The sequence below is a fragment of the Lissotriton vulgaris genome, unplaced genomic scaffold (assembly GCF_964263255.1).
Source record: "Lissotriton vulgaris unplaced genomic scaffold, aLisVul1.2 SCAFFOLD_1323, whole genome shotgun sequence".
Classification (NCBI taxonomy): domain Eukaryota; kingdom Metazoa; phylum Chordata; class Amphibia; order Caudata; family Salamandridae; genus Lissotriton; species Lissotriton vulgaris.
In genome coordinates, this window is record NW_028253179.1 from 170506 (window position 1) to 195487 (window position 24982).

At 44.8% G+C, this 24982-nt stretch overlaps 1 protein-coding gene across 1 annotated transcript in view; it reads right to left on the minus strand.

Annotated features, from left to right (window-relative positions):
• The window catches only part of LOC147661127 (evC complex member EVC-like), a 354890-nt gene that overhangs the window by 88236 nt on the left and 241672 nt on the right, over positions 1–24982 (minus strand). Inside the window, exon 10 of the mRNA XM_086951302.1 lies at positions 22085–22233. Coding sequence (XP_086807428.1) covers positions 22085–22233 — 149 coding nt within the window. The remainder of the gene's footprint in view (positions 1–22084; positions 22234–24982) is intronic.

Below are 24982 nucleotides of genomic sequence, written 5' to 3' on the forward strand. Positions count from 1 at the left end.
GCCGGTAAGGGTGATCAGAAGGACCTGGAGCCTGAAACAGTGGGCCCGATTCCTGCCATGAGAAAGGGCAGGAGGGTGGGGAACTCACCCCTGAAGTTCTCACGATCCAGGAAGAGGCTGACCTCGAGGGGGATGCCCAGGCGCCTACAAGGGAGCAAGTGGCTGAATTGGGGGACTTATCTGAGCTGACCTAATGGCAGCAAGAAGGCGGTCCCACCAGAGCAGACTTCTGCAAGGAGCAAAAAAAATGGCCTTCTCTAGAGGGCTTGCAGTGGCAGGCTGCAAACCAGGCAGCTGGTGATTAGTCTGGATCACACTGAATCTACTGGGAGAATGGTCTCCTATACAGCTGGACTAAGGTCACAGAACCTGGGTCAGCCCGTCTGCTGGTAGTATTCCAGCACTTCAGGACCTACTTACTGGGTATAGCTCATGACGTGCCTTTGGAAGGACATTTGGGGCAGGCGAAGACCTTGAACAGGATTGTCACCCACTTCTTTTGACCCCAAATATGAAGGTAGTCAGACTGCAGGTCTTGCCAAACTTGCCAGGCAAGTGGTAAGAGTAGGTGGAATATTAAGGCTCCTCTTAAACTATTTCCAGTTGTATAAACTCCTTTAGAAGGTGTTGGGATAGATTTTCTGAAGCCACTGGATACCAAGACCGCCATGGGCAACAGGTACATTCTGGTCTTGGTGGACCATGCCACTCTGTACCCAGAGGGTATCTCTCTCAGAACAATGACGGCACCAGTGGTGGGCCAGGTGTTATTGGGGATCTTTTCCCATGTGGGCTTTCCCATAGAGGTGGTATCTGACCGTGGCCCAATTTTATATCCAAGTATATGACATCTCTGTGGGAGGAGTACGATGTGACCTGAATGAGTCCATCTGTAACGAAACTGGTGCTCATGTAAAGCGATCTGATGCCTGATCTCTTCTGGCCTAGTTTGCACTATATAAAACTCTAAAGAAAGAAATAATAAATAGGTCACCATTCCTAACCAACCACAAGGTAATGGTTTGATGGAGCGATTCAACCAAACCTTAAAGGGAATGATCAAGGGTCTAACAGAACCCATGAGGCATAAGTGGGACGTCCTCTAACCATGCCTTCTCTTTGCATACAGGGAAGTACTACAGAAGTCATTAAGGTTCAGTCCATTTGAGCTTCTGTATGGGCACCCTGTGAGAGGACCTCTCAGTTTGGTCAAGGAAGGCTGGGAGACAGCTCCCAGGACAACTTCCAAGTATTTAGCTACATGCTGGTCTTAAGGAACCAAACTACATGCTTCAAGAATCTCGCTCAGGCAAACCTGGAGGAGCTGAAACACTGGTACGACCAGAATGCCACTGTGATAGAGTTTCAGCCTGGCCAGGGTCATGGCCCCAATTGAACCTTTTGCCTTACCGGACAAGTGGACTGTGTCATTTGAGGTGGTGGAGTGCAAAAGGAATGTCACCTACCAGGTGAATTTGCAGGCTCCCAGGTACCCTTTGAGGATCCTCCAGGTGACCCGCCTCAAGCCTCGCTTTGAGAGGTTTGAAGTGAGCATGCTCTTGGTGACCGATGATGGGGTGGAGGAAGAGAGTGAACCTCTCCCTAACCTCCTGTCTACCAAGAAGCATGATGGATCAGTGGAAGCTGTGATTCTCTCCCGGCACTGACCCCTGAGCAGCAGAGTGACTGTCACAATTGTTGGGGCACTTCACTATGCTGTTCTCCATGATCCCAGGTGTTACTCACTGGTGTACCCATGACGTGGACACTGGTGATAGCCCTCCTGTGAAACACAAGAATTAGAGGTTAACTGACCGGGTGAGAGCCAGCACCAAAAGGAGGTCTCTAAGATGTTTGCGTTAGGGGTGAACAGTCCTTGGGCCAGCCCAGTGGTCTTGGCCCCAAATGCTGCTGCACCCGCTGCCACTCCTGAACTGTGGCACTGCGTGGACTACGGTGGGCTCAACACTGTCTCAAGCCCTCTGCGACTCCCTAGCCTCATTCTTCCACAACAAGATTGCAGACATCCACAACAGCTTCGACAACCAACCCGGAAGCCAACCCACCCCACCATCAACTGACCATCTTCCCCCCGTTAACACCCTTAACGCCTGGAACCCAATCTCCACTGAGGACACCATCCGCCTGATGAACTCCATCCACTCAGGATCCCCCACAGACCCTTGCCCCCACCACATCTTCAACAAAGCAGACTCCGTCATAGCTCCGCACCTCCGAGACGTCATCAACTGCTCCTTCAACTCCGCTACCTTCCCAGAAGATTGGAAACACGCTGAACTCACCGCCCTTCTGAAAAAACCAACAGCAGACCCCACCGAACACAAAAACTACCGCCCCATCTCGCTTCTTCCATTCCCGGCCAAAGTCATCGAGAAAGCTGTCAACAACCAGCTCGCCGCCTTCCTCGAAGACAACAAATCACTCGACCCCTCACAATCTGGCTTCCGAGCCAAACACAGCACTGAGACCGCCCTCATCGCAGCTACAGACGACATTCGAACTCTACTGGACAATGGAGACACAGTCGCCCTCATCCTCCTCGACCTCTCTGCAGCCTTCGACACAGTCTGCCACAGCACCCTTTTACAACGCCTCAGAAACATCGGAATCCAAGGTAAGGCACTGGAATGGATCACCTCGTTCCTCACCGGAAGAACCCAGAGAGTCCGCCTCCCACCATTCAAGTCCGAGGCCTCCGAAATCATCTGCGGCGTACCACAAGGATCCTCACTCAGTCCCACCCTCTTCAACGTATACATGAGCCCCCTCGCGGCCATCGCCCGCCAACACAACCTCAACATCATCTCTTACGCGGATGACACTCAACTGATCCTATCTCTCACCAAGGACCCCAGCACCGCTAAAACTAACCTACACGAAGGAATGAAAGAAGTCGCCGAATGGATGAAACAAAGCCGTCTGAAACTGAACTCAGACAAAACAGAAGTCCTCATCTTAGGTAAATCCCCCTCTGCATGGGACGACTCCTGGTGGCCGGAAGCCCTCGGAAATGCACCCATCCCGACAGACCACGCACGGAACCTTGGCGTCATCCTGGACTCTTCACTCTCAATGAACAGACAAGTCAACGCCGTATCCTCTTCCTGCTTTAACATTCTTCGCATGCTCAGAAAAACATTTCGCTGGATCCCCCCCGAAACAAGGAAAACAGTCACCCACGCTCTAGTCACGAGCCGACTGGACTACGAAAACACCCTCTACGCAGGTACCACCGCGAAACTCCAGAAGAAACTTCAACGAATCCAAAACGCCTCAGCCAGGCTCATATTAGACATCCCACGCAACGAACACATCTCCGATCACCTTAAAGACCTCCACTGGCTACCCGTCAATAAGAGGATCACTTTCCGACTGCTTACCCACGCACACAAATCACTCTACGACATCGGACCAGATTGCCTCAACTCTCGACTGTCCTTCTACACCCCCTCCCGCCATCTCCGCTCTTCCAGCCAAGCCTTCGCCACTGTACCTCGCATCAACAAGACCACCATGGGAGGCAGATCCTTCTCATACCTGGCTGCCAAAACATGGAACTCACTCCCCGCTCACCTTCGCCTCACCCAGAATCACCTAGCGTTCAGAAAGCAGCTTAAAACGTGGATATTTGACAAATAATCCACCTCCCCTTCCTAAGCGCCTTGAAACCCTCTGGGTATGTAGTGCGCTATATAAATGTTCTGACTTGACTTGACTTGACTGTCCCCCGAACTGATGGGTACCCCATCCCCAGAGGTGATGAGCTCATTGATCATTTGGGAGCTGCCAAGTTCCTCAGCACGTTTGATTTGACGCCTTGGTACTGGCAGATTGACTTAACCAAGGGGGCCTAGGAGAGGTCAGCATTCTCATTTCCAGAGGGGCACTACCAGTTTTGGGTGATGCCCCTGCCACATTTCAGAGGTTGTCCAACCAGATGTTGGCTGGGCTGGAGGATTTCAGTTCAGTCTATCTGGACAACATTGCAGTGTTCAGTTCCAGTTGGGAAGAACACCTGCAACAACTCTGGGAAGTGTTGAAGGTTCTGCAGAGGCCAGGCCTCATGATCAAGGTCAGTAAGTGCCAGATGCGGCAGGAATCTGTGGTGTACATAGGGCACCAGTTAGGAAGCAGCCAGGTAGCACCCCTACAGCCTAGGATTGACACCATTCTGGTTTGGAAGCCCGCAAGACTCAGACAGAGGTGAGGCCTTTTTAGGTCTCACTGTTTACTAGTAAACCAGTAAGCTTTTGATGCCATGAAGGCATGTGTATGGCACCCGTGCTCAAGGCACCTGACTTCTCAAAGGAATTTGTAGTGCAGACTGACGCTTCAGAGCATGGTGCGGGAGAGGTGCTCTCACAACTGAACGATGAGCGCCTAGACCAGCCTGTGATCTTCCTTAGCAAGAGACTACTCCCCAGAGAATAGAGGTGAAGTGCCATAGAGAGAGAAGCTTTTGCAGTGGTTTGGTCACTGAAGAAACTAAGACCCTACCTGTTTGGGACTCACTTTCGAGTTCAGACAGACCACAGACCCCTCAGATGGGTAACGCAAATGAGGGGAGAGAACCAAAAACTGTTGAGGTGGTCCAGCTCCCTACAGGGAATGGACTTTACAGTGGAACACCATCCTGGCACAGAACACACCAACACTGATGGTCTGTCCAAGTTCTTCCTCCTTAGTGAAGAGAATTCCAAGGAGGTTGAGTAGTTCTCCCTACTTTCAGCAGAAGGGGACATGTGTTAGACCTGGCATCTTTTTGCGTGTTTCCCCTGACTTTTTGCTTTCTGACCTGGTTTTTACTCTGTTTTTGCTGGTTTAGGGTCTCTACGCACTTTCTCACTATGGTCCAGCGTTAAACTGCAAGTGCTCCTACTGTAAATTGTATTATGGATTGGTGTTTCCATGATTGGCATATTTGCTTTACTTGTACGTCCCTAGTAAAGTACCCTGGGAGTGCCAGGGCCTGTAAATCAAATGCTGCCAGGGAGCCACAGCACTGATTGTTTCACCCACACGAGCAGCCTTTCAAAGTGTTCTCAGTCTTGCCAGTGCACCCACTTACCAAGCCCTAACCTTCCCTTTTATTACATGTGAGTCACCCCTATGGACAAGGTGCAGTGTATTTGGAAGGTAGGACATGCACTGGTGTGTGTCACATGTCCTGATAGAGAAATACAGTATATTTTGTTTTTCACTATTGAAAGGCTATCTGTCCCATAGGATACAATTGGAAGTGCTGGGTAACATTTTACGAGTATATCTTCTGATTGGGACAAGGTAGAGAAAGAGAGTTTAGTATGCCTGAACTCAGAATGTAGAAATGCTTCTTTTTAGTAAAGATGATTTTCATGTTCTGTGTTTGAAAACAACACTTTTAGAAAGTAGGAATTTTCTTGCTTACCCATCCTGGGTGCCTCTGCTGGGCTGTGGATGGACAGTCTGGCTTTGGAGTGACAGGAGCTGTGAGTGTGCATCTTCTTCAGTCAGCCACTCCACGGGGGGTCGAGGTGTGTCCCGCCTTTCCTGAATGAGCCAGGGCTGAGCTGAATAGACTTGGGCTGCAGTAGTGGGGGAGATTTCCTTGCCCCTGAATGGGCCTGGTGTGCCTTGGACAATGCGACTCTACCTCTTGCCTGGAAGCTGGGCCAAAGAGGACTAAACTAGTTTGGACTGAGCACAGACATTCTCTGGCCAAGAAAAAAAAGAGAAACTGAGCATAAATATTGGGGCCCAGACCCTGGAACTGTAGAACTCACTTGGATCAAGAAACTTGCCAATAAGAAAAGTTGGAAGACCTGCCAGGAGGAGTACTGCCCCTTTGCTGTGTTGTTGCTTTGCTGGGTTGGCCTGCAGTTTTTGCTTCAACTTTGGGCCGTGAAAGGCCTGGACTTTCACCAACGATGTTTCTGCATGCTGACCTCGACATCTGTGACTGGACTGTGGTTTGGGGGCATCGCTCATGAGTCACATGACGCACAATCCTGTCCCAAACCGCAGTCTGGGTTGACTGACTCCAGCTCCCATCAACCAGTACTGCCACTTGCAACGTGACCTGTCAGCACCACAACAAGCACTGCCTGCTTCACGCTGCAGCCCTGGTCTCACTGATGCCACTGGACGACCGCCACCGAGCTGCTGCCTGCACAGTGATTTGCGGGCACCGCACGCCGCACCGCTATGATTCACATCGCAAACATGATGGCTGCCTCGACCGGCCCACACTGAACCGGTCTGCCGGAACCAAAAGTACTGTTTATGAGTCTGCTGACACTGATGCCAGTCCACACTGACGCAGTCAGCCAGAACTGTTAGATTCTGTTGTTTTCAGCACCGCGGTAGCCTCAGACAGAGCTACCGGCTTTAAGGAACTGCATTTTAAAGTTATTCTTGCAAAGTGCATATTTTTGATTACTGTATGTTGGTCTTTTATTGTGTTGGTCTTGTTTGCACAGATAAATACTGCTATTTTCCTAAAACTGTTGTAGTGTTCTTTTGTAGTTTTTTCACTGTATTACTGTACGTTATGTGCAAATGCTTCACACACTGTCTCTGAGATAAGTCTGACTGCTCGTGCCAAGCTACCAAGGGGGGGTATTTCAGTAGTGTATCCTCCTTACCCTGACTAGAAGGAAGGATCCCTATTTGGACAAAGGTATAAACCATTGCAACTAGAGACTCCCATTTCTAACAGGCACATTGCAAAAAAGAGTCTTGTCGAGGGCACTAGCCCCACACACACAAGTGAGGTACCATTTTTATTGGGAGATATGTGGAACGCTGGGTGGGAGGAAATGTGTGTCTCCCCACAGATTTCATAAGTTTTCCTCACATAAATATGGGGGAAATTGGGTGTTTTTAGTCCAACTTTGAGATCTACAGAGGCTTTTGGTTGAGTAAACCTGGTGGGAGCCACACAAGTCACCCCACCCTGGAGTTCTCTATGTGTCTTGTTTTTTAAATGTGCAGGGTTGCTAGGATTCCCTATGTGCCGGCTGAGCTTGGGCTCAAAATCCACAGCTAGCCACATTGCAAGAAATAATCGGTAATGTATCAGTGGGAAAGTGTTCATGTTGCGTTTCGGGACCATTCCTGCCACTGGCACTAACCCTACCCCCACAAGTGAGGTACAATTTGTATTTGGAGACATGGGGAGAACTGGGTGATAGGGAATATGAGGCTCCCAAGGATTCCAGACGTTTTCCATCTAGAAATATGAAACAAATGTGCGTTTTTAGTCAAACTTTAAGGTTTGCAAAGACATCTAAGCAGCAAAGCCTAGTAGGAGCTGTGTAAGTCACCCCACCCTGTATTACCCCCCATGTTTAGTTTTTAAAAATGTACAGGTTTGCTAGATTTCCCAATGTGCCTACTGAGCAAGGGCCCAAAATCAACAGCTAGCCACATTCCAAAAAAGGGTAATTCTTCAGTAGAAAAATCTGTTCCTGTTACAGATATTAGACCTACCCACAAAAGTGAGGTACTATTTATATTGGGAGACGTGGGAATACAGAATAGTAGAGCATTTGTTATTACACATTGCATTTCTCTGAATTTCTGCCTTCCAAATGTAAGCCAGTGTGTAAGAAAGAAGACATTTTGAAAAATGCCCTCTGAAACACATGCTAGTATGGGTACCTACAAATTCAGAGATGTACAAATAACCACACTCCTAAACTCTGTATCTGATGTCCATTTCAGAAATACATATGTTTCCTTGTAAACATTTGCCACTCTTTATATTTTATCCAGATGTGTTCCTCTATACCGGTTACACAATACAACAATATTTTAAGGTGCAGTTCATTTGTTGCCTTTGGGTATCTTGGTTTCTTGGAAAACCTATCAACCTTATATATCCACACAACCAGAAGGGTCTTGCTGACGTAACAGTATATTGCTTCTGTAAATGGGCCACTGTGACATTTTTTTTTTCTCTCAACAGTTAGTTTCTTTGGGAAAACTTTAAGGGATCTACACAAATGACCCATTGCTGAGTTTCAGAATTTTGTCTACTTTCTAAAACTTTATAGCTTTCCAGGAAAGGGTTTTACCCCGGTTTCCACCACAAACTGGAAGAAGACTGGTGCACAAAAAGTAGGAAAAATGGTCTACCTCTTTGCAAAAATGCTATAACTGTAACAAAAAATAGGCTTCTTGATTCAGTTCTGCATGTTCCTAAAATCCAAGAGAATGGTGATTTTACCACACCAAAGCTTTTGGTGATGCCATTTTTAATTTAAAAAAACTGACTTTTTGAGGAGCACTTTTTATTTTTTAAAAACAAAATGTTACTATATTTTGGCTACTTTTTCTGTCCCCTCCAAGGGAATCTATAAACCCTGGGTAACATTAGAATCCCCAGGATATTTGAAAAAAGGATGGGAATTTGGTGTCAATATCTTATGTAGAAAAAAGTAATGGAGGCCTTAGTGCAAACTACCCCATACAGCCAAAAAAAGGGCATGGCATTCTAAGCCGGAAAGGCTTAACAGACACGGGATTAAAAATTACACAGTGGAGGCACAAATCATATTCGTCATCGCTGCATCGTAAAAAGCAATGCAGCAGTAACATTTCGAATTTGCTGCACCTATAATCAGGATTCATAATAATGCGGCAAGTCAGTTACCAGAGGGCAAATGCAAATAAGATGGGTCAAGGTTTCATTACCAAAATTTCTGCAAGGGGTTTTAGTGTTCAGAAGTATATGGCGCACATCAGGTAACGGTGAAAGTAGACAAAGGATACTGAAGTAGGAAAGGTGCTGCTTGGTATGGGGAAACCCAAAACCCCTGAGAAAGAATGGCTCAGAAAACCACCATATAAAACATGAGTGCAAGGTCTAGAGCACACGTAATGATAATAACTGTGTAAGTACCAAGGTCCTTAAAATGCAGGAACATGAGTAAGAAAACAAGATCGACAAAACATTTGTTAATGCTTAAAGTTTTATAAGTGGTTGTGGTCCTCCTTCAAGAAGAGATCCAAAGAGAAAACCAGCCTACATGTGTTTCGTCAGAGGGGCAGTTACCCATGACTCTTCAGGGCTGAAAGCGTCTCTATGGAGCAGTATTGGGGGACCGGTGATAATTCCAACCCGGTCCTAATTAAGGTGTGCAGTTTCGAAACGGCAGGATTAGCCGAAATCGTGATGTGCAATCCAGTGGCACAACTGATGGAAGTGTTAGATAGAGGTCCAACACGCATTCTTGTCCACAGAACAGGCATCGGAGAAAAGGCAGAATTCAGTCGATCCAGACTGGTCTAAATGATAGGAACCAAGATTCACTTAGTTTGCGAAGGCTAGGTGTGCCCAGATGGAGTGCCATGCAATCACCGTATCGGAGCTCCAAGAGCTTTTTTCCATCTTCTTGATGACTAGGACGTCCATTGCGTAGCAGAAAAATGACAATCAGGATACCTGCTATTAGGAACAGGATAAGCGGAAGCTCTCCAAAAATGCTTTAGAATATGGCGTGTATGAAGTTGGGAATAACTCCCGAGGATTGTCTGAAAGGTGCTTAACAGTCCAGAACCTATGGTCCTAAATAGGTATATGTAGCGGGGAGACCAAGCAAGGAGAAGGGTTTTCCCCTTATGCAGAATGGTGGGTCGCTGACTCTACTACCCCCCTCTCGCTCCACCTAAACCAGAACGAGTGGAACACGGACTCACAGCCACTGTGGAATGACGACGAAACAACAGAAGGTTCCTTTAATTGGGCTTACCTAGAATAGGAGGCCCCACCCCCAGATGACGCGTGCACAACTGGATTGGACAAAAGGGAGGAAGTAAGAAGATCGGTGTGTGTCGACACCCCGGAGGAGTTTGTGGTGTGCTGCGGAGATCGAGTGGAGTACGGAGAAGGAGATTGCCGTAAGAAAAAGAAGGGGAGGAGAACGATCGGAGGGAGTTTCTGCGCCAGGATGCCACCATCCCCACGAGTCGCCCAGCCACACTCTGAGGAGTGTGGCTCAACCAGGTACGTCAGCAAGTGTTGGGTTGGGAGACTCGTCTAAACGTTAGCTCGTTCGACCTGCTACTGCCTGTGGGGCATTTCTTGTATATATACTCCGTCTCCCTCCCCCATTTTCCCCATACCCGTATCACGCTTCCCTCAAGTCTCACCCAACGACCTCGTGTATATAGAATACAGTGTATATACACCTTGGTTCCCCCCTTGGGTATTGTTTGGAAAGGACTGTTACCTGACGGCCACTACACTTTTCTTTTCTGCATGTCCTGCGGTGGAGCAACCGAGGAAGAGCAGACTTCACTGGGCCACGTGAGAGACCCTGAAAAGACCCCAGAGTATATCAGCAACAACGGACCCTGCTATACTGTCCAGGGAAAGACTTACTTTTAGAAAAAAGAAAACCTTTATAAAAATAAAACCTTATATACCGAGATCCAGTCTCTGGGCCCTTTCTACAACTCCGCCACAATATACTATACCTGTTGTATCAGACTTGTTTAAGATACGTTGGACCATTTTTTTGAAATGGAAAGGGTAGTTTGTTCATACTAGGGCCTGTATCTCAGCCGAGGACCATGCAACCTGGAGATCATAAGTTTCTCGGGCGTAAGTTAAGGGCACGGTTTGCTGTGAATGCATGGCTTTCATTCGGCTCAGAGTATCAAACTGTATAAAGGAAACATTCAGCGAAGGCCATAACGGTGCCTCCCTGACTGTATGGGTAGGTGGAAACAACACTTGCATACAGCAAGTAACCGTGGAGCTTACAGTGACAAGATATGGAATGCCCGGGAGCATCCTACAACAACCTTGATCATTCAGCATCAAGCAACTCAAATTTAAAAGCAACTTGAACACTAGATTATTCACTACGGCAGCTGGGGATCCTTTCAAATGACAGGATATGTTTGCAACTAAACCATTACAGGCCCCATTAAGCATGATATCCTGGCACATGAGAGATCCACTTACAGAGTTCTGGCAGTTTGTACCGCTTAGAAACACTTCTATGTCCCCATTCCTGCATCGAAATCTGTATTATAATTCCAAAGATTGCCATATCTAGGCAATACTGAAACTGGAAAGTTGTGACCGGTATTGTTATATGGCCATGGATTAACCATTCTGTGGATGGGGAATCTGCCGCAGTAAAAGATAATTAGTCCAGTTTTTCAATACGCAGCATTGTATATTTTGCTCCCCTTTGTGCCATCGTTATCTGCTTCTCAGTTAGATTGTATGCAGAAAATAGGGACGTACTGTTGATAAATTGCCAAGGCACATAACCAGCGCGCAATGATTGCAGTGTCCAGCTTAATAACATAATTGAGATTGTCCGTGTTGTATATGGACACATACTGTTCTAGTATATCTATAGCAGAATATACAATGTTGCCCATTGAATAAATCCTGGATGTTAGGGTAGACATACCATTGTCCACTACAGCTAATGCCTTTTCTAGGTAAATTCTATCTATTTCACAAAGTCTCTCCACAACTTCTTATTGAGAGATCTTCCAGATTTCTTTATAGACCGAGTATAAGAAACGTTTTGGACGTGGCTTTTGGGGACCTAATAAAAAATACCTTAGATCCACCTTATCTGAGAGTAAGGATAAGTGCTGTTTCACCTGGGACGGTATTGAGGTTTTTAGCCAATCGAGATATAACTTCCCAACACTGTACAGCGTTGGTCCGGCCCATGGACAGTAAACCCTTCGGTTGTACCCCTGAATCTTGAGTGACATCTGTTTGTGTCTGTGGGCCAAACTAACCATCCCTTCCAATTGGGGTCTGATGTATGGTACTGCATGATGTCATCTACTGTATTCCCTCCAAGTAATGTAAAATTGATGTGTGAAAGTGTGGGAATCCGAGGTGTGTTCAAATACTTGTTCTTGGCTAGTCCAAGACAGGCAGTCTGTCACACAGTGTCATTCAGAAATATTATCTGCTGTGGAATGAGGCATGCTCTAAACAGTTCTTTTGTTTCCTGGACTTGCCATTCCTCTGAACCCCAGACTGATTTTATGTCTATAATGTCCTTCCATAAGTTGAAACCCTCTTCAGACAGTTGGGAAATAAAGGATGCAGAATATATCTGTTTGGTGTTAGTCAGTATATTTTTCTGTGCAGTTGTAGACGCAACCTTATAGTAATAGGAGGTCGGGTCAGAAGTGTTAAACCCTAAAAAATAAGAAAATTTCTGTGCAAATATTTGTGAACTACCTTTTGATGGTGTTGGGCAATGTTCCCATCGGTGGTGTTTGAAAATATTTCGTGGGATACTGGATTTGTGTAAAAGTGATGACCATAATGATGGTAACAGTACATTGTGTCAAAATCAGAAGTGTCCTCTAACATTTTATTGCTTGAAAATGCAGCAGATTGTTCTAAATCAGAAAACATAATATTTACAGTTTCAAAATTCCAATCATCCGAAAATGTACTGGAGGTAATGATTTCATTTAGAGAAATTTTAAATAAATGTAATCTTTTCAAAAGTTCAGTGGGACCAAACACATCATAATCAACCTTGTCCCAAACTGTACCATCAGGAAGTGGAACAGCTGTAATGCTCACGAAAAACCGATCTGTTTCTTCACGATGAGATGATGTATTAGGTTTCAGGACCAAGTTCACATTTGATACTGCAGAGCGTTCTAGGAGATATTTTCCATTCATGATTAAGCAAAAAAACAGTCACAAGGCCAATCCAGAACAGAAAAAAACAATATTCCAGTTATTATCCAGATCTGGAGCCAAGGTGATACTTAGTAAGTCTTTTTCAGAAAAGTGTAAAAGGCACAAATGTGTTGCTTATGGGAAACTGGAGCTGGCGTTGTCTCTGGTTCAGTGGGATCAAGTGAGAATGCATCAAAAGCGATGAAGTAGCCAGATGCAGTTTGATCTATCTTTGGTAGCTCAGCAGGTTTTGTGGACATGGTAGACGTCTCTTGTAGAGGCAGAAGCATATTGATGTTGACATCGGTGTTAGGCCAAATTGATATTTGTCTTTCAATTGTGTTCTGAAGTTCTGTTTCAGGAGGAACGAGTTCCATTTCATTGTTGGAGATTCCATCATTTTGTATTGGTGACTCTTTAAATGTTATGAGTCTTTCTGTCTCAACTTCTTGTATGGTAGCAAGAGGAGACCGTCAGCTACTCAGGAGCCCACGAGGCCTACTATTCAGTATCGGTCACATTGTGTGGTTTGATCAGATCAATGGAGACAAATCTCTTTTCTTTTTTTCTGGCAAGAGGAGGAAGAAGTACTCTTCTTGTTCCTTCAAAAGCCAGGATAGGTACAGGCTTTCTGTATGATGGCCCAAATTCTTTCTTGTCCTCAATCTTTGGTCTGACCAGATCCCTGACTTTTGGGATCCAGGCAGGTCTTGCCGTGACTGATTTGATTTCCCCAGTGGCAGTCCGTTTTAGTTGCACATTGCTAAGTAGTGCCCGGGATTCATTCAGATCCTGTAAAACAGCCAAACGTTTATTGATGTAAAATGGGTTTTCATCCACCCCGGTACTTTCATAATCGAGATCAGGTACACACATTCTATTCCCAAATAAGACCTCCTAAGGAGTGACACCTCCTAGAGAACTTCTTCTCATATTATTAAGTGCTCGTTGGACCCCGTATAAGTGATTTACCCAATTACAACCCAAACCTAATACTCTAGCTGTTAAAGACTGCTTTAAGTCTCGGTTTTTCCTATCCATGACCAAATTTCCCTCTGGATAGTATAGAGAGGAGTACCGAACTGCAACACCAGACTTCCTATGGCTTCCTTGTAAGCCTAGGAGCTAAACGCGGGGCCACGTCATAATGTAAAGTGCCAACTGCGTAAGTCCCTATAAATAGACTCACAAGTCTTTTAAAGCAGTTGGAGTGTCAGCTGAGCGCGGAGGCTATACCCATAGGAATCTAGAGCATGAGTCCACTGCCATCAAGATATACTTGTATGCCCCATCCAATTAAAGGGGGCTACAGTGGTCCAAATAGACACAAGCGATTGGTCTGTCTGATATTAGCAAAGGTGTCTGCACTGGATGCGCCAAGGTGGAACCCTTCATCTGCTGGCAGATGTCCCAATTAAGGACAAAATTCTTCATTTGTTTAGTTAACCCTGGCCACCAATAGCACGGTTTCAATAATAAAACTGTTGCTGTAATCCCTGGGTGCGGGGAACCTAGACCCTGGTATGCAGCTAGTATTAAGCCTAATCTACGATCCATGTTTGGTATTACTCTATCCCCCACTTCTGGAATCTGGGCGTATGGAATGTTGTTTGCATCTAACTTGTAGGAGTACTTGAGTGGAAAACCTTTTGGTAAGACTGTGCTGTTTTTGCGTGAAGCAATAACAGCGACCATTATCTGTCTGTCTATTCTTGTTTTTGAACGAGTGATTGCAGATACGGCAGCAGTTCGTACTGCTCCCTTTGCAGCTTCATCAGCTAATGAATTCCCTTCAATGCGAATGCCATCACATGACTCAGCATGTGTATCACGTGAGCACTTGGTAGTTTGTTTTTCAACTCAGCTACCTGTTCCCATAGCACTTTATTTTTATAAACAACTAAGGAGTGACTAAATGTGAAAAAGAATTAACAAAAAAAACACCTTAGATGAGTGGTTATTGTTAAAGTCCCATTAACCCAAACAGGTGAAACCCAAAAAAAGGGGGGATGGCGGCTATTGGGGACAAAATAAGCCCAGTATAGCCGTTTAGGGAAAGAGGGGAATTCTTTCCTTGTAAAGAAGGACCCTCACTCACCACTAGTTGGTGACATGCTTCATCATCGGGTCCCCGCTGGGGTGGCCGAGTGCCCCCCCAGCGTGTTACGACGCCTGAGTTACAGCGGAGCGGGTTGGTGTTGAGTGCGACAGTGCTCAGCAAAAAGGTGTATTGATATGTGAGTACTGGTTAAAAAATACAAAGTTGGTACCCAAAAAATATTTAATTAGGGTGACCCGTATTAAGTAAAAACAGTGTGTATGGACCAACTAGGTTTTATATTAGGAAACCTGTGTCCTTTAATGGAGATAAACGGTCAACATGTTTCTGCTGTTATTATATGCTATTACGCTCCGCATTCGTCAGGACCAAGAAATAGATAAAAAGGCAGGCCTCCGGTGGTGTACGCGCTCTAAGGCGCACCCTCCCGTGGGGCACTAAATGTGAAAAATTAGATCAACTCACGGTTACTGTCCGTGATCACTCTCTGAATTTCACAGGAGCAGAGAAAACATTCGAAAAGGGAGAGAATTTCTCCTTCGGATCTGACGATGCGGGAACACCTTCACGCGGTGTCAGATTCAGACAAATGCGACTCCCCGCCAGGAACCTACACCTTCGGCGATCGTCAGTCCAGAAGACTGTGCTGTTTTTGCGTGAAGCAATAACAGCGACCATTATCGGTCTGTCTATTCTTGTTTTTGAACGAGTGATTGCAGCTGCGGCAGCAGTTCGTACTGCTCCCTTTGCAGCTTCATCAGCCAATGAATTCCCTTCAATGCGAATGCCATCACATGACTCAGCATGTGTATCACGTGAGCTCTTGGTAGTTTGTTTTTCAACTCAGCTACCTGTTCCCATAGCACTTTATGCTTAACTGTGACACCTTTTGAGTCTTTAAACCCAACAACAGCCTATCGGGACTGCTAATTTGAAGCTCGAGCAACAACTGTCTGCGACATCCGACCAGATCTCCGTACTATGGAGACAACTGGCAATGACTCCAGGCCTGCTCTTTGTACCAAGCAAAGACCATCAGTGACATTCTTCCTGCTCCTTGGGGCCTCCTCTACCACAAATGGAATTCGCTGTGCTGGATTTTAGGACTGTAACTTTTTTAATGGAACTAACCTGGTCCCTGTATCCAGCTTGAGCTCCATTGTGGTCAACCTGTACTTGTTATTTTCCCCCAGTCCAGCAGACGACCGCGAGTGGCACTTTGTGCTTTTACACACTATATCTACTTAAAAATATAAAAATGCATTTCTCTGGATCTGATGATTGGACTTTGTCGTTCTGGTATCATTTTATTTATTAAAATGTACTCTATTTTTCTAAACTGGTTCGGGATAATATCTTGTGTTGTGTTTTTACTTTATTGCTGTTTGTGGCTGCATATGCTTTGCCTCTAAAGTTCAGCCTGACTGTTTTGAGACAAGCTACCAGAGGGTTAAGCATAGGTTAATTTATTCACCATAACAAGCATTGTTGTTACCTTCTGAGTGGGGTATCCAGCCCCCTGAACCAAGAACACAATTTCTTACACACAGGAAATGTCCTTTACATACATTGAGCAAGTAATAAAGTATATCATAACAAAATCAAAGACATTTACTTTACAAAGATGTCAAACCTCATATGTTACTCATATGACAAAACAATATGTATTTTTAAAAACAATATATTTTCATAAACCATGAAAATCAGAAATGTAATGGTTATGATCCGAAGCCTAAAAATACCAAAAACCATTAGCTATGGAGAGCAATGAAGCATACCTTTGCCCTTGGTTGAATACCTATGGCATTAGTAAAATCACTGATGCCATCACATATCATTTCACCATTGACATCACTGGTGGCATTGTTGGAAGACCATTTATGCTTTTATAACAAATACATAGACCCTGGTTCACAAAGAGACTTTGACCTCAGGACGGAGGCTCTACGGCTTTAGGGGGGGAGGGGTGTGTCTCTGTAGATGTGGCAGGATCTCCGCAATGGGAAACTGCAGTGCGGAGATCGCACCACAACTGCAGAGCCTCTGGGGCTCTTTGTGAATCAGGGCCATCGTGTGTAACAAGTTTTTTTAAGTGCTTTAAGTACAGTACACTCAGACAAGAAACAGAAGACTCAATGGATGCCTTTTGAGATGGACAGGATTTCAGAATGTTGCTAAAAGTAGACAGCTGCTCTTTGGGTGAGAGTGATTTCCAACACAGGAAGTATGAAAGAGTGCAAAAAGGTGAATGGATGGTTAAGTATAAACGGCACAACCGTGACTTTTAAGCAAGCAATATGTGCAATATTCTTATATTCAGTAATATAACAGAGACTACACTGCTCAGGTTTCTCAGGAAATCACAATCCGTGTCAATTAAGAAAGAAAACAACCAGTGCTAATCAGTGATATTGCGAATGGGTTATCACCAGTTTTAAACTAGTGATAAAGTATTACTGTTTTGCTACTAGAATTCGGTCATTGACAGAAACATACCTACAATATTTAAAACAGTCCCATACTGCCCTATCCATATTTTATGGAATTTGCATCAGCCAGCAATTGGAGTAAAGCTACAATAATACAGGAAACACACTAAAATCATTTCTAAAAAGACAGAGACTGGACAACACTTGCCTTTATGTCCATAATAAACCCTGTACTTTCTGGCACAAAGGTTTTTGTTTTGCTTCTATCACTGGCTTACAATGTCTGAAGATTAGGATTTAGGAATTGATTTTACTGTCTTATAAAATTCTTCAATGTTTCCTAAGCTGAAAATTCCATACAGGTTTTATTCATTTGAACCACTCTAACAAAATGGACAGGAATGCCCTGCTGCGCTGTCAAGTTAAATTTATGATTCACTGAAGACAAAGGATCATGTGCTTTTCTAGTCAAAAATAGTAATTAGGAAGAAGAGGATATTCTCATATCACAAGTACTAGAATCATGCAACTTTAACCATTTTGGATGATAAGGAACTTAGGACTCATGGACCAAGGACTATGGGGCCTATTAGGATGGCGGACGGACCTGCGTCCGTCCGCCACCCCCGAGGTGGAGGGACCGTCCGCAGGGGCAGCGCGGTCACTCCGGTGCAATTAGGATGTGACCGCCAGCCTGGCAGTCACATCCTGTATCTTTAACCTTGCGGCGGGTGCTGCTGGAAGCAGCACCCGCCACAAGGTTGAAAATGCATGTTTTACATTTACATGCACAAAGCGACAGGCACTGCGCGGTGCCTGCCGCTTTGTGCATGTAAATGCTGGGGGGGTACTATAGGTACCCCCATGTGCACCCCCTAACCCCCGACACCCTGGGGGCCCGCAACGGGCCCCCAAACACCAAAGAGCACAAGCATGTTACAATGCACATCTTAATTTGGCTGACGGTGTCTTGCAGACACCGCCAACAAATAGCCCTCAACACCCCGCAGATCAGCGGCGGACGGACCTGCCATCCCCGGCTGGTCTCACCGCAATCCCACTGCCATCCTAATCTGGCGGTGGATGTTTTCTGTGGCCGCAGCGGTGAATCTGCATCCTCCGGGCCGGCGGTGGATTCCGCCGGCCCGGAGATTGCGGATTCACCGCCATCCTAATGAGGCCCATAATTTCGAGTTTGGTGGAGGGGTCCGCCAAACACTTTGTTTGCCTTCTCTATTTAGAGTCAGATAAAACATCATGTTTCTGTCTTAAGTGTCTCCTCTGGCTCTGATGGTGGACTCCCTGAAGTGACGGACCTATGGACAGCAGACTATGTAACTCAAACCGTCTACACTATTAAGGCAGACATTCTGACATTGTTTTCTGGTTTGGAAACACCAGCAAAATAATATGCAGGTCTGAAGATGCCGAGGGTTTTAATCATGTGCCGGGTGGCATGTGAATAACCAGTACCATAGACCACCATGGGCACATTTTTATGACTTTAGCATGATGGTTTCAGCACTCCTTATATACACCGAATATAGAGACAGCTGAAGGGGTTAGTGACTCAACACACAATTAGGATAAGATTCAAGCACAAATGAGTAGGTATGACCACTTCAAAACTTACATTAAATAGACCAGACCCTTGACTGTTAGTGACGAGCTGACCAATCACAATATATAACCTAAATGTAGGTTTTGCTGCAATACCCTGAACTTTCTTTCAGGAGCACACCATTGATGAGAAACCCAGGACACTTAACATTTACACATCAGTGTTCCCTTTGGTAATTACCATGAAATGTTTCCTAATTTTCTATGAGTGCCTTCATTTTGTTTAAACACAGCACAGCAGCAGTAATCATTCAACCATAAAAAAAGCCTCAGGTTTCTGGACATGTAGATTCCAAGCACCCCTAATCACAAAGAGTAAACTGAGTATTACACAACCGTAGCAAGGACATGTGGTAATGTATGCCTAATAGGGGCTCTTATATGCATTGCTTGTGGGTGTATGGTGCTCCATTTAGTATCCCTCTTACATCCTCCTTTTTTAACAATACCAAACAATTTTGCAACTGCAATTCCTACAACACACTAAAGGCTAGATATACAAAGCATGTTTCCGGTCACAAACGACCCATCAGACCGTTTGCGACCGGAGAAAGGCTTTTACCAATTTACAAAAGCCAAAATTCAATATGGCAACTTGTTACCAAATTGCATTTTGCTATTGTGATTCAGTAGTCGAAAAGGGCATGTTTGGAGGTTCCCTTTCAAATACCGAATCAGTATGGTATGTATTACTAATTTGTGACTGAATTCCAGTTGCAAAAAACAGTAATACTTTACCACCAGGTTCAAACTGGTGGTAACCCATTTGCAAAGGGGAAGGGGAAACAAACATTCTTGCACAGGAGAATTGCTTGGAGGACATATTCAATGACCTGACATCAAAAATCCTTTTGAAAAAGGAAGCACAGAAGCTTCACAGTCAAACATTTCAATGAAAGCCAATAGCTTACGGGCCAACCAGAAAATAGATTTGGGCCAAAGGAACATTCCACAGAGAAGTGAAGTTGATTACAGCATAGCAGGAAATGTTTAGGAATTATCTTTCCAGAAGAAACTGCGGTGCACCCAGAACGCCTCCGCCAGACTAATCCTGAACATACCACTCCACAAGCCCCATCTCCAGTCACCTGAGAGATATTCACTGGCTCCTGACAAACAAAAGAATCACCTTCAAGTTCCTCACACAAGCCTACAAAGCCCTCCACAACACCGGACCTGCATACCTAAACAACCGCCTCTCAGTCTACACATCCACCAGACATCTCCGCCCAACTGGCACTGGCCATTGACTCACAGATCCGCAAGACCTCCCTTGGAGGAAGATCCTTCTCCTACCTCACCACTATGACCTGGAACACCCTGCCTCTGCATCTCAGGCAATCAGCGTCACTGCCTCAATTTAGGAAGGACCTCAAGACCTGGCTCTTCGACTGAACTACATCCCCTGCACTCTCCTAACACTTTGAGACCCTAACAGGTGATTTGTCGCGCTTTACAAAAACCCTGATTGATTGATTGATAGAGGATGAAATCCAAAACTGTACCAGACTTTTAAAACATTGGTACAAAGTACCCATACTTAAACTTCAGTGAAAAGCTATTTATTTGTATCCAGTGCCTAAAAGAACACTTGCATAAAACAACAAAACGACAAAAACAACAAGCTGAGTAAGGTCTATAGGTTCGTCCTAAACAAACCTGCATTTTTCATTGCAGTATTCTACAAACATATGCAATAGAAATTAAAAAATACAAATTAAAAAAAACACCTTCAGGTGGCTCGCATATACTTAAAAAAATTAAAATGAACTACTGTAACACTGGGCTCGCTAGCTCTAGTACCGAAGTGCACTATTTTTGGATGTGCACATGTGATCAGGTCTCAAAGTGCAATATAGCCAATGGTTCAAGTGGGCTAACCCACTAGTCCTTGCTGTATGCTGTGAGTGATGCTCGAATAGACCAAGGGCTGAAGACTGCTGACCCAAAGACCCTCTTTATATGGTACGGGCATGTATTCCTTAGTTATCCATTTTATGATTACATGAGTTAAAGCTGTCTTTAGCTCAGACTTAGAGACATTTTGGAAAAATCACTATGAGATGTACAAGAAAGTGGACATTGTCAGTACATACATTAAAAATGTCCAAGAAGCAGACAGCCAAATGCATGATTACGCAACTGTAGAGTCCAGTCGAAACAAAAGATTAGCGGCCAGATTCATCATTGAGTAGTTTTGCGAGTCTGAAATAGCGATAAATAAGGAATCGCTATTCCAGACTCGCAAAACGGGATTCATGTATGATTCGCAATATTTTTTGCGAGTGCTACTGATTCCTTATTTGCGATTAGCTAATTGCTAATCGCAAATAAGGAATAACTCCCCATTCACTCCTATGGGCCTAAAGGCCCATAGGAATGCATGGGGAGTCATTACTTATTTGCGATTAGCAATTAGCTAATCGCAAATGAGATTGCGATTTCAAGGGTGCAGGGGTGTCCAAAGGACACCCTGTAACACCCCTGAAATGTTAAATTACACAGATGTTACACACACACATGTCCAAAGGACATGTGTGTGTGTAACATGCAACTTAGAAAAATGCTTTTAAAAGCATTTTTCTAAGTTTTCGCTATTTACCACGAGGTTTGACCTCGCGGCAAATAGTGGCCCAAAATTGCGAATTCGCAATTTTTAAATGTTTCAAGAATAGCATTTAAGGAATCTCTAATAGAGATTCCTTAAATGCTATTCCTCGCAAATTTGCGAGTTCTTAAATAGCGACTTTTGCATTTGGGATGATGAATCCCAAATGCAAAAATTGCACTTGCAAAGGGCCAGATTCTCAGAATCTGGCCCTTTGCGAGCGCAATTATGCTTGATGAATCAGGCTGCAAATAAGCTAAGAACTTGCTCGTTCTAAAACCAAAGATCCCCCATACCAGAACTCTGCGGAGGTTCTGTCAAAAGAAACTCTCTGGGGATTCCAGTGTGTGAAGGATCACAGTGTACCAAAATTTAACTACAGAGAAATCGAGGGGGCGTGTCTGGCGATCGCCTACAGCAACAGTAAGGCAGGGCTTAGCAGAAATGGTTCTTTTGAAAAATCAACATGCAGGTTTACGCATGTTACACTTGAAAATACGTGAATATTTGCATAAACGAGTTTGCTATTTAGTGACCTTATTGTTTTTCAAATAAAACAGTAGCAAAACAGCACTCCTTTAAGTTGGAGTAAAGGTGAAGATACAACTGAGGCATTTTCTTACACATTTATTAGTCAATCAACGCGATCCGGAAGGAGGTAAATGTCGAAGGAAAAATACCTTAAGAAATTCAAGTGGTTCTGCTGTTTGCTGGACACTTGTTAGGAAGGTCACTTGTTCTCCTTTCTGGGCTCGACGCAGCTTCTCTGTTTGTTTAGTGCGGAGTTGCAGCAGTTTCTTTATTAGGTCTTTTGTTTGCTGAAGACATTCTGCAATATCATTTGTGAAATTTTTGTATTGAGAAACGTGAGAGTTTTAACGGCAAAATAAATATATTCTCTAAAACAAAATGCCAAAACACAATTCAGCACATAGGTTCATAATGCTATTTTGAAGTTGCTAGGCAAGTATAGTGCTTTTTTACTCTTCCTCAATAGCATTTAATCAACGTCAAAGCCACAACTATGAAGTAGACTATACATATCAAGGCATGTAATGTACGTGTTATACCTACTTAAAAACACAACAGCTCGAGAGTAAGCACTGAACTGTCTTCAGCTTCATGGCAAAATGTTTTATTTGTGGAATAAGTCTGAAAATGCTTTCCATCTTTGTAACAGAGCTCAGTGCAGTATCTAGCCTTACTGCCATTTACCGAAGTGTCTACACAGTAACACAATATTGGTTGAAAAGTTTCAAGTACTGCCTACATAGGGAACATTGTTTTTCCTTGTGTATGATTCATACAGGTCTACTTGCAGAATATATGGTTGGCCTATTTGATTACAGATGAATATTACACTGAGGCTTGTAAGCTAGTTCAAGAGCTCTCCCCATAACAACCAAGACAACACTCCTGTGTGACATAGATTCAGAACTCGTCATGAAAAAGGAGCACTTTAAAAACAATCAGTGCAGTCTCCCTTCACCCTTCATCAGTCCCCTTCAACACAATGGTGGGTGGGCAATAGAACCTGGGTCACTAATGTAAACAGAGTGACCTATACCACATTCTACACTACCACATTCTGCATGGCTTGCATCAAAAGCCTCTCTTAAGTATCAAAGTGCAGTCTCCAGGTGCAAGGGAGGGAACCACCCTGTCCACCCGGGGATGTTGAGGGGAATGCAGGGCAGTAGCATGTCAGCATGCACATTTTTTATAAGCACACACAATGGAAAATGAATTTTGACTTAGAACAAAAAACAAATGGTTACACCGTGAGTTCACTCAACAGTTTATACTCCGGCTAGCATGGAGACAAGCAGGCATGTGGGCCTGCGACTGTGGGACCCCATGGGTGCGCCAGCCACAATTGTGCCCCAGGATTTAGAGGAGCTCAGGTTAACTTGTGGAACAGGGGGCTCCAGGCACCCAGAATAATACAGGAATTGCATCCAGCCCCAGCTGGCAGTGTGAAAACTGTACAAACGTGTTTGAGAAGTGAGAATCCCCCAGGATGCAAGTATTACAGAGAGAGGACCATTTGGAAGAGGTGTGGGGCCATTCAGGAAGATGGCAGGCCGGCCCACCCCAGTACAGGATCACATACCTCCAGGGAGATGACTCCCAGAAATTCAGCTTAAGTTAAAACATGACAGCTGGCCCTATGAGGAAGTAAACCACAGAGGAGATGGGCCAGGATGGCGGAGCAGAGCGTCTAATGGGGAAACCACCAGGCAAGGACTCAAATAAACGGCCACATATATTTTATGTATATAGATAGCTGCACACATAAAAAGGCAGATTTCAACAGTTTAAGTAAAAATGTAAACTCGTATTTACAAAAATAATTGCTTTTTTGAAGTGAAAAGTGATTGGCTACAATAATTTCGGTGGCAAGGTGTGGTGCCTGTGTTTTTCTGTTCCAACCAACTGCTTCAGTGGTGGGGACTGGGGATCAAACAGCTCTGTGGCACAGGCCCCACCTTGCCCACTCTGGAGATGCCACTGCTTCTCACTGGTGATAAATGTGAAGAGTGAGACTGTTGGAAATTGAGTTACTGCTTGAGGAGATAATGGCCCACTCAAGCAACAGCCACAATTTATGTCAGGGTTAAGTCACAAGCAAACCCCAAATTAACTTATGCTTAACCCTCTGGCAGCTTGGCACAAAGCAGTTAGGCTTAACGTAGATGCAATGTGTAAAGTATTTATGTAGCAATTCAAACTGAAATAAAGTGACAACACAACACAAGAAAAATCCCAGACCAATTTAGAACAATAGATTAAAATGTTATAAATTATTTGAGACCAAAACAACAAACACCCAATCAGTAGAACCGCTGATATGCAGCTTTAAAGATTTAAGTGAAAATAGTGCCTAAAAGCACAAAGCGCCAACTTTGGTTAATCTGGTCTCACCAGACTGGGACAAAGTCATAAGTTCAGGCTGACCATGATGGAAGGTAAGCCAGTTGCAGGGATAAAGTCAGGTGCACTGAGCAAAAGTACATTGAAACCTGGTTTGTGGTATGTTGCACGATCCTGGGTCGAAGATGCGTTGTGATGGATCCGAAACAGGGCTGCAAGGAGATGCATCATGCTGCATCTGTTCTGACCAGAGGACCCTAGCTGGGCTGGCAGAGCACCTTCAGGCTCACTTCCAAGGGTCCTGGACTGGGTTAGCACCACTTGGGGGGGTAGGACTCATAGCAGACAGAGTCCAGGTGCAGGTATCCCTAAGGCTCTGATCAGGAGGCCATCCAACTAGCTTTTAGCTTCACTCTGGTGGTCCAGGGTTCAAGATGTAGGTCCAGTCCATCACTCAGGCAGTAGGGCATCAAAGTAGCAATCCTTCTTGCAGAGCGGCACAGAAGTTCTTTTGAGTCTTCCAGTGGTCCAGCGATGTACTGAAGTGTTTGGTCTGAGAGTCTAATATGTATACCTGGGGTCCACTTTGAAGTAGGAGAAGGTTCTGAAGGTTTTCACTCCAAGAGGTGTTTGGATTTCCTGCCTCCCTGCACTGGCCCGCTTGTATGGTGTCAAAACAGACTAATGTCAAACCCTTTGTGAGT